Genomic DNA, 9,697 nt, shown 5'->3' with positions numbered 1-9,697 from the left:
AGCTTTGCCTGTGCAGCTTTTCTGGTGCCGTGTTGCAGTGATTTGAAACAACCCCCCTCTCCCCCCACCCCCTCTATGTTCCTCACCTTTTCATATTGAAAGGTTTGCTTAGAAGACTGGTTAAAAGTTGGCGCTTAACGGACTACTGTGTAGTTTACTTGGGGTGGGGAGGGGAGGGAAAAGGTTTTGCCAAATCTTTTTTGGACCCTTTCTGCTCACGTTGCACCCAGAAGGAGCAAACTGCAGAAACTCACCCCATAGATTTCAGAGCTGTCTTCAACCCTGAATATGTTCTACCCCCTGCTCAGTCTTGGTTATCAACCTCTAACCCTAAACTTTTTGTTTTCCTCCCTCCCACACACCACACCTGGGCCTTTTTCTAGTTTGCTTCATGTTCCTCCAGGGCTGGGGGATGTTACTGTTGCGTGTGGTTTTCAGATGGGTCCTCAGAAACTCCCAGGTCCCTCATCCCAGGAGCTGCAGCATCAAAAGAAGGGAAGAGGGAGCATCTCCCCCTCTTGCTGTGAGCAGCCATCACCTCTGCAGGGCAGGAGGGGAAGGGGTGTCTGTCTCTTGTCTCCTTGTGCTCCATATTCTGTGAAGTTTGCTCTAGAGGTGACCATCAAACTGCAATCAGCTCCCCTTGGCTGGCATCAGATTTGTGCAAAACCCTTTTCAGTTGAAGACCATTTTTAAGTGCCTTTTTTTTTTTTCCAATCAGCTTTTCCCCCCTGAAAGGCAAAAGTTAGACTCTGGAATTTTAGTTTCTTTTTAAGAGATTGCATTTATGTTTAAATAAACTATAGCCTTGTCTTCATGTTGTTAATCTGAACAGCTGATGGAGTCACTGCCCCCCTTCTTAAGGAGCACCTACCCAGATGTTCAGCTGAAGTGTTACCACCCACCCCAACATTAAGCTTCCCCTGTTCTTGGGGATAAATTTTTCCCCCCTTCTGCAGTCCCAGTTGCTGCTTTTTTTTCCCCTAAGGCCCAGAAAAATAAAGGGCATCACAGCTGAAGTGTTCTCTGGTGCTTTGAACCACAGAAAATGGTGGCAGCTGCTTGTAGCTCCATGGCACCTGTCCCCTCTGTAGGACATGAAGATCATGGGGCAGAGCTGGGTTTCACAATCTCATCATCCCATTTCCACCCAAGACCCTTACTGGCCGTTTGGTGCAGGATCCTGCTGCTCCCAGCTCAGGAGTTAACCCCAGACCCTGCTGGCACCTGTTTTGCCTCCCCTGGTCATGATGTCCTCTTCTACAAGACCACTTTGGGCCAACTGGCCTTTTCTCCAGCTCCCTCTGCTGACCTCTTTCTTGAGAAGGCCAAATGCACTTAATCTTTACCTTCTGGCCTCCAGTTCTGCTGGGACCTCTGTACTGGAAGAGCCTGGTCATAGCATGTGCTGGTTCTTCCCTTACCTACTTTAAGGAGCATCTCCCATCATCACCAAGGCAATATTAGAATCCTCCAGGCCTGGATCTCTGATGAAGTAGATTCCTTAAGCTCTTATGTCTTCCTTGCTCTGATGACCTTTTGGGGGTAGCCAGGAGCTTTTCCCCAGAGGAGAAGATGGTGAGTGTTGATCTGGAGCACGTCTGGCTCCATACTGACACCAGTGACACTGTGACTTAACCTTACCTTCAAATCTTGACATGGGACACGTTCAGCCACCCAGTCCTTGATGTCCCTGTGGCACACCAACACAATGCTAGCCAACCCAAGCCTCTTCCACTGGCTGGGCCACTGAAGATGCAAGCCCACCTGTGTCCTCAGGTGGTGGCCTAGAGCTGGTTTCACCCCTCCTACACAGCTGTGCTGTGTCCCCAGCACACAGGACTTAGGAGGCGCATGGCCAAGAGAGCTACCAAATAAGGGACCAGGGACTTGCTTTTACTCATAAAAGCAAACAGAAGTGTTGTCCAGGGGCATCTCCTCTCTCAGGAACCTGGGGTGGCTGCTGCATGGTGGGAACAAGATCTTGGAGGCTGCTCTGCTGCTCTTGCTTAAAAAATGGCTTGTTTTAAGCTCTGCAAAGCTCACAGCTCCCTCCTGAGGGTTCGCTCGTGTTGCGGCTCGTCTACTGCATGTTGAGTTTTTGAATGATGGAAGGTGCTCGCTGGCTCACCGTGGCAGAGGCTTCGTTTTGGGATGTTGCTTGAAGGATATATGGCTCCAGGCTTTTCATACTTCATCTCCTGCTTGTCTTCACCTTCATCTCCAGCCCAGGTAATGCCCAAGTAGTGGTTCCTCCCCTTTTAAGGACAACTCCCTCCATGCAATTCCATACATGAAAGCAAGAGAGCAGAGTGTTACCAGCTCTGCCAGGGCAGGACCAGTTCCTTAAGGGAGAAGGAAACATCTGCAACAACTGATGGAGGGAGAGGAGTTACAAGCATCCACAGATGATGCCCAGGATGGGGGTAGGACACACCAAGACAGAGAAAGCCATCTCAGAACAGGGTTTTGTGAGACAGCCCTGCTGCCTTCACCCCATGACTTACCCCAGCATCGAGCAGAGCAGCTTGAGGTCATGTGGGACCTCTTTGGGGCATCCTTGCAGCCACCAGCAGCTACTGGGAAAGGGACCTGCAGCATCCACACTTACCCAAACATGAAGGCTGGATCTACCTCCAGGAGAAGTCCCAAGCATCCCTCAGCCCGGGGTAGATGTTTTCAGCTTAGCCTCAGCTGAGATGGAGGAGAACCTGCTTGGTGCCATCATCTTCTGGCCTCCCATCCCACACCTCTTCCATCTCTTTCTGCCCTGTGCCTATCTGCTGCCATCACCCAACTCTGGGTGTCACCCAGGAACCTTCCCAGACATCCATATTAATGGCAGCAGGATTGTCCCCACTGATGCCCTACTAGGAAAACAAAATAAGCTTGATGAGGCAGCATCATTAATTGCTAATGAGAAGGAGGAGGATCCCAGGCTGCTGCCCCCTGCCTTACTCTGGGATGTTTGAGGTCTAGTCCTGTTCCTCTGTTGACTGTGGGACCTACAGCACCCTCCTCCCTGGTTTTTACACCGAAGCAGGTCCCCATGGGGCTGGGGAGGGAGATGGGGCACAGGAGCCACATTGCCTGTGTTTCTGTACCTGTCAGTGTTTTGCTTTTGGGTTGGTTTGGGGTGTTTTTTGGTGTTTTTTTTTAAAGCTCTGCTAATAAATCAGTCCAAGCCACCTGCTTTGTCCTCTCACCTCACCCACTGGCATTTCCCTTCGCAGAAGGAGATGAGTAGGTCCCCAGCCATGTCACACCTCGTACCCTGCATCAGCACCAGGAGCATCCCTGACCTTTCTCAGGAGTTACAGACCTCCAAAAGCAAGGGTGACCCAGGACAGTTGGGTAAGAGCAGGCTGGAAATGAGCTGGAGCTTAGGGAAGGTCATGGGGAAAGCTGGAGCCCACAGAGGTGGCTCTGTCCCCGTGGCATGGTGGTGGATCTCCTCTGCCACCTGCTCTGGTGCTGTGACAAAGGACATTGCTATCCTGCTCCACTCCCAGGGAAGCTGGCTCCAGCTGTGCCATCGCTGGTGCCCAACATCCACATCATTGAGAGCCATCCTTTGTGGACACCAAGCACACCATCACCCCAAGACCATCACTAACCTGGGTGGTGGGCACAGAGGGGCCCAGACAGGTGACCCAAGGCTCGTTTAAGGAGAAACAAACTTGTTTCTGATTCGTACAAAACTGCTTTAATGACAAAACAGCTGAAAAATACCTTTTGGTGCATTTCTAGTACCATCAAGAAGCCCTGTGTGATCCCCAGACCCAAATTCCTCCCAGGCCAGGGATCACCTACTACCTGGAAGGTCAAGAAGCTCTTCTCAGGCACTTTCTCCCAGTGCAACATATCTCAAGGGAGGAGTCCGTCCTCAAGACCACACAGAAATTCCCTTCAAGACCCTCCACTGGGGACAATTTTCCTTCCAACCATACAAGCGTGGGCTGGAAATACCTCTGTGAAGTGCTCTGGTCTTGAGGCTCCTTCTTGGTTCAGGAGTGCTTCCATCACCACCACCCTTCCCATCACTGAAGCTCCACTGGCACCCCACTGGGGGAGCCAGGCAGCAGCAGGAGCTTCAGCAAATGATGCTTCCAGACTGGATCCAGCCCAGCCAAGTCCCTGAGACACCAGATAACACCTTGACGGGCGCTGAGCCCAACAAGAAGGTTGAAGAACGCGGAGTCCAAACCTCAGCAACCACTGGGTGATGGGGCGAAGAAATACACAGCCAGGAGGATGAAGTAGACCATCACCAGCACCGTGCCTAGGGTAGACAGAGCAGGTTGGAGGAGGTTACCCCCTGGAGCAAGGGGGAAGTTTGCTCCTAAGACCTTCTGGTGTGGCCCAGACAATCCCACTGTAGAGGACTTTCATGGTCCTCAGCAAGATCTCAAAAGGGGTTTAGAACTTCCTCTTAAAGGGTGAAAGGGGAGTGATCCCCCTCGGAGCTGCTGCAGGGTGGCAGCTCCAGCACCTCCCAGATGGTCAACCAAGGCCCCAGATGGTCAACCAAGGCCCCAGAATTGTTCAAGCCACCACATTGCCCAAGAGCTGCAGCAAGCAGATGACCCCCATGGCGCTCTCCAGGAGCTCCCCCCACCCCATGAGCACAGGGAAGTCCCACAGCAGCCTCACAGGTGGGCAGTCACCTTGGAAGTAGTCACATTTGCCATCCATGAAGATGTAGTTCATGAGCACCACGCTGAACATGCTGGCATAGACATGGAGGTCGCTGAAGACAAGTGTGAAGTTGGTGGGCTGCGAAGCAGAGAAGATTTGGGGTTTATGGCCAATCAGGACATCCCTGCACTGACTGGGGACTTGCATGTCACCCCTTAAACCCCCTCTGCCACACGTCCCTAGGGCTGGGGACAGCACCAGCTGAGGTAGGAGACATCTTACCCCACTTTCCCCGGCACTGAGCAGAGGAGACACTGCAGCTGTCCCCTTGCCACCACGTTTCATCGAGTGCTGTGTGTCCCCAGCCCCACTGCAGGAGGTCACCCAGGGGCTGTGTTGGGTCTACTCACGTAGAAGATGGTGAAGAGCACCAGGATGGGGATCTGGAGCATGCAGACCTGGACGGCGATGCAGTTCCCAATCTCGATGCTAGGGAGGACAGAGGACTTTAGAGCTGCTGAACTCCAGGCCTCCAGCAGCCCTTGGGTTGCCCAGCTCAGGGTGAGAAAACCTCACCTCGAGGACCCAAATCATGCAGCCCAACCTGGTTCTGGCCCCATTTTTTGGATGAGCTTAGGTCTTCTTGAGGGCAAGTTGGCAGGGATCTGAACCAGCAGTAGCATGAAGCTGGGCAGCCCGTCACTGGCACCGAGTTACAGCTATGGGACCGGGACAGGGACCACAGTGGAGGAGGACACCCCAAAACCCATCCTTTGAGCCATCTCACCTCAAACTGAGGTTGTTCTGCAGGGCAAACTGGATGCCATTGACTATCTCTGGCAGCTCAGGCACCATCGCCAGCACAGTGACACCAATGAAGTACTGCAGGGGAAGAGGGGACATCAGCACATGCATGTGACCTGATCCTGACCACCTCTAAGCTGTGGGCAACCAAGTTCCTCAGTCCTTTGAGCATCTCAGCATCTTCCCCCCAGTCCTTTGAGCATCTCAGCATCTTCCCCCCAGTCCTTTGAGCATCTCAGCATCTTCCCCCCAGTCCTTTGAGCATCTCAGCATCTTCCCCCCAGTCCTTTGAGCATCTCAGCATCTTCCCCCCAGTCCTTTGAGCATCTCAGCATCTTCCCCCCAGTCCTTTGAGCATCTCAGCATCTTCCCCCCAGTCCTTTGAGCATCTCAGCATCTTCCCCCCAGCTTTTGGAACTCAAAAGGGCAGAGTTCTTCTCTAAACCCTAGAGGACACATCTTGGTCCCCTGGGTCACCACCGTCCCACACTCACCTGTGAGATGGTGGAGTTGGTGAGGATGGGGCTGATGTGCTCCGTGGCCAGGTCAGCACAGGCTGACATGCAGAGGGTGGAAAGCAGGAGGATAACCAGGGCCCGCCAGCGAGACCAGTGGACCACAGCGCTGTGGTGGTGGCCAGGCACTGGGGGGAAGAGCAGAGACATGGTAGGACGTCCCAGGGAGGTGAGAAGAGCCAGCCCTGCAGCTGGGACATCTCACATTTTGGGGACACTCACTGTGGCAGCCGCTGATGTGGATGTCATAGATGTGCGAGTGAGTTTTCAGGGTGAAGAAGAGGCCGATGAGGTAGGCAGCGGGGAGAAGGAGGGACACGGTGTACACCAGTGGTCTGTGGGACACAGGTGACATGTTCAGTGCCACCAGGATCTGGTATGGAGACCCCAGAGGGGTTCCTTGCACTATTTGGGGATGGAGGAGATGGGGGTGCAGGATTGGAGCCCTTCAGGGTAACAAAATGGGGGACCTGGGAGGAATGAGGGGCCACAGCCCAACCTGGGAGGTGCCACCCCACTGTGGGGACAATGTTGTCCCCACCCCAGCAGACACTTACTGGACGTGACTGTAGTAGAGGGTGCCATTGTTCTCCATCTGCAGAGAGAGAGCCTGTCAACGGGGCTGCAGGGGACAAGGGACAGTCCCACTGCCACCACCAAGAGCAGGAGCCGGGTGGGCTTGGAGCCCTCCTGGCCCCAAACTTCATCAGAAGTCCCATGTCCCCACTCACCAGGTCAAAGTGACAGTTGTGGCAGAGGTAGTGGCCCAGGGGGTTCTGGGTGACGTTGTGGCACTCGCCACAGACCAGCTTCCCGTACACCTTGGAGAAGAGCGTCGGGGCAAAGACACCTGTGGGGATGGAGGGACATGGGGTGGGTGTCCATGCTGGTAGGAACCTCCCCAAACCTGGGGACACCTCTGTCCCCAACTCACCTCCCACAGAGAGGAAGAGCAGGGCCGAGCTGACGCCCGCCGAGCGGCTGTTGAACCGTTGCTCCTGGTGCCGGATGCCCCCAATGACCATGCATAGACCCTTGAGGATGGAGAAAGCCCCCCAAGAAGTCTCCATCAGCATTTCCTACTCGAGAAAGCCCCCCAAGAAGTCTCCATCAGCATCTCTGCTCACAGCATCCTCCCAGGTCTCTGCAGAGACCAGGCACCTTCATACCATGAATGAGCCACCCCATGGCTCACCGGGACGAAGAGGACACAGCCCACCAGTGTCCCTGTCAACGCTGACTTGACAATCTCAGCGTAGCAGCGGTTGCCCTCACGTGTCCCCTTGATGAGGGCCGTGATGTAGAAGGTGAGCTCCGTGATGGAGCCAAACGTGGCGTTCACCACAGCTCCTACTGCAAAGTTGCTCTGGGCCGAGATGCTGGAGGAGGAGGAGGAGGAGGGTGTCAACAGGGCTGGCATGTGTCCCCACCTTGCCACCAAGTGTCCCCACCACCATCACCGCTCACCTGGCGATGGCCATCCCAATGTAGTAGGAGAGAGGCATGATGGAGAGCAGGGCCAACGTGAACTTGACGGGGGAGCTGGTCAGGTGGTTGTGACTGTCCACGTAGCCCAACACCAGCGTCACCAGCACCAACGGCAGCAGGTCTGGGGTGGCCGGTCAAGGAGATGACCGAGGTGGATGGAATTTGGGGCCAACCACCCCAACCCAGTTGCCCTGCAGCCCACGGAAGGATACTGACAGCGAAGACGTTGATGCCATCCACGGCGTACTTGTAGTAGTAGGGGTTGACGGCACGGTAGCAACAGAGGATCACCTCCCCCTCCAGTGGCACCTCCGTCTGTGGAGGGACAAGTGGGTGACACTGCTCCAAGCACTGTCCCCACCCCAAAAAAACCCACCCTGGAGCAGGGCATGGGACCCCAGCACAAAGGAACCCACCATCTTCAGGCGCCGGACGAGGACCTTCTCCGGGGGCAGCAGGAGGACACGGGTGGCCATGCGGGCACTCAGCTTGGCCACGGGGATGAGGACGACCAGGAGCCACGCGGTGACACACACTAGTCCATGGGCCAGCACCACCACCGGGTAGCCCAGGCACAGCCACGCCACGGTGCCAGCGCGTTGCTGTGAATGGGTGGTCACCTTCAGGGTACCACCACAGGGTAGCCCAGGCTCAGCCACGCCACGGTGCCAGCACGTTGCTGTGAATGGGTAGTCACCTTCAGGGCTTGCCCAGCCCAAAACACCCACCCCAGGGGAGCAGAAGCACCCATGGGTGCTATCTCCACTATCATGGGGAGCTCCCGGGGTCCCCACACCCAGGAAGAGGGTGTCACCATCTCCAGCATGGGGGCTCACCCAGTGTCCACCATCTGCCCAGCACCACGGGCGCCAGCGGCGTGGCACGGGGCCACCAAGAAGGGCTGAGGTCTCCCCGGCACCACTTGACTCCGCGCCGGCCTCACACGCACCCAGCGCCCGGCAAGATTTGGGGACCTGGGGGAGATGAGGGGGGTCAGGGTGCAGCGTGGGGCACCCCAACCACCCCCCCACCCCCCCATGGGGGTCCTGATTCCAAGATGTTACCTCCACCTTCTGGATCACTTTGCCAAAGGGCCAGAGGAAATACCCAGCCAGGTCCCAGCAGAGCCGCCCTGTGGGGACACGAGCATCAGCTCCGTTGGGGACACGCACGTCCCCTCCAGCTACAAGGCCACCCTGCAGGGATGGGGCCCAGGAGGCACCAGCACCCATTTTGGACTCAGCCAGGAGACCCAGGGCTCACCCAGCCCTTCACACAGAGGTCCCAAATTTGGGACTCACCATAAGGAACCCCCACGACGGTGATGAACATCACGGCAGCCACCAGGACGTAGAGGATCGAGAGCCACCAGCCGAAGAGCAGCAGGTAGAGGACGTTCCCACATGTCACTGTGGACCCTGCAGGAGGGGAGGCACCAGATGGGACCGTTGTCACCTGCAGCATCCCAAATCCACGCTGCCAGCACACAGGGTGTCCCCAAGGCCACCCACCTCCAGAGCCCCGGACGACGTTGAGATCGGAGTAGAGCTCCTTGACGATCTCCGACCGGTCCTCCCAGGGCCGTGCCGTCACGTGGCTCTTCCATTTCTTGAAGCCAAACTGCAGAGAGATTGTTTTTGGATGGAAGAGGAAGAGAACACCTGTTACAAGCCACCCAGGAGCACCCATGGGTGCCCCCACCCACACCGTGGACACCCACCTTGTAGTTGTTGGAGAGCTTGTTGGCCTCCACCACATTTTCAGCCGTCAGGGTGGTTTTCACCACGCAGCTCTCGCAGACCTCCTCCGAGTGCTGCTGGCAGCAGCATTGGGGGGACACGGCTGCGGGGGGAGATGAGGGGGTGTCAGGGGTGGGTAGGACACCCCCCCCACCCAGCAGCCCCATGCCCAACCCATCCCATGGCCAACCTACCTGAGGGGACACGGGGACGGTGCAGGTGGCAGCCCAGGTCACTCAGGTCCCCCTGCACGTTGTTGATGGCGGCACAGTGTCGGTCGCAGAGGGAACCCCGGCGGGGACCATCGCTGTCACCCCGGGGCTCAGTGACCTTGGGGACATCTTCGGGGGGGGAGGAAGAGGAGGTTGAAGTCACACTGAAGACGTATCTTACCTGGGCACAGCACCACAGGACACCCAGGTGCTGCTGCACTGGGGTGGCACCACAGTCCCAAAACCCCACCGGGGGGGGAACACAGAGCTTTACGAGTTATGCTGGGGGGGGGGGGGGCCC

At 56.3% G+C, this 9,697-nt stretch overlaps 2 protein-coding genes across 2 annotated transcripts in view; both read right to left on the bottom strand.

The window, feature by feature from the left end:
- Positions 1 to 1,400, bottom strand: part of LOC106889907 (putative cation exchanger C521.04c) — a 17,749-nt gene extending 16,349 nt beyond the window's left edge. The window contains exon 1 of the mRNA XM_014945418.1: positions 1,350 to 1,400. Coding sequence (XP_014800904.1) covers positions 1,350 to 1,400 — 51 coding nt within the window. The remainder of the gene's footprint in view (positions 1 to 1,349) is intronic.
- Positions 1,401 to 3,913: 2,513 nt separating this feature from the next.
- LOC106889906 (low affinity vacuolar monovalent cation/H(+) antiporter-like) overlaps positions 3,914 to 9,697 on the bottom strand; it is an 8,114-nt gene continuing 2,330 nt past the window's right edge. The window contains exons 2-20 of the mRNA XM_014945417.1: positions 9,379 to 9,525; positions 9,166 to 9,287; positions 8,957 to 9,065; positions 8,747 to 8,863; positions 8,510 to 8,577; positions 8,282 to 8,419; positions 7,862 to 8,047; positions 7,658 to 7,760; positions 7,425 to 7,566; positions 7,153 to 7,336; positions 6,892 to 6,991; positions 6,689 to 6,807; positions 6,515 to 6,552; positions 6,180 to 6,292; positions 5,937 to 6,085; positions 5,426 to 5,520; positions 5,049 to 5,127; positions 4,668 to 4,776; positions 3,914 to 4,282 (exon numbers count right to left, since the gene is read on the bottom strand). Of these exons, the coding sequence (XP_014800903.1) occupies positions 4,209 to 4,282; positions 4,668 to 4,776; positions 5,049 to 5,127; positions 5,426 to 5,520; positions 5,937 to 6,085; positions 6,180 to 6,292; positions 6,515 to 6,552; positions 6,689 to 6,807; positions 6,892 to 6,991; positions 7,153 to 7,336; positions 7,425 to 7,566; positions 7,658 to 7,760; positions 7,862 to 8,047; positions 8,282 to 8,419; positions 8,510 to 8,577; positions 8,747 to 8,863; positions 8,957 to 9,065; positions 9,166 to 9,287; positions 9,379 to 9,525 (2,192 nt within the window). The 3' untranslated portion in view covers positions 3,914 to 4,208. The remainder of the gene's footprint in view (positions 4,283 to 4,667; positions 4,777 to 5,048; positions 5,128 to 5,425; positions 5,521 to 5,936; positions 6,086 to 6,179; positions 6,293 to 6,514; positions 6,553 to 6,688; positions 6,808 to 6,891; positions 6,992 to 7,152; positions 7,337 to 7,424; positions 7,567 to 7,657; positions 7,761 to 7,861; positions 8,048 to 8,281; positions 8,420 to 8,509; positions 8,578 to 8,746; positions 8,864 to 8,956; positions 9,066 to 9,165; positions 9,288 to 9,378; positions 9,526 to 9,697) is intronic.

The sequence above is a fragment of the Calidris pugnax genome, unplaced genomic scaffold (assembly GCF_001431845.1).
Source record: "Calidris pugnax isolate Ruff unplaced genomic scaffold, ASM143184v1 scaffold96, whole genome shotgun sequence".
NCBI classification, from domain to species: Eukaryota; Metazoa; Chordata; class Aves; order Charadriiformes; family Scolopacidae; genus Calidris; species Calidris pugnax.
This window is presented reverse-complemented; position numbering and strand designations above follow the sequence as displayed.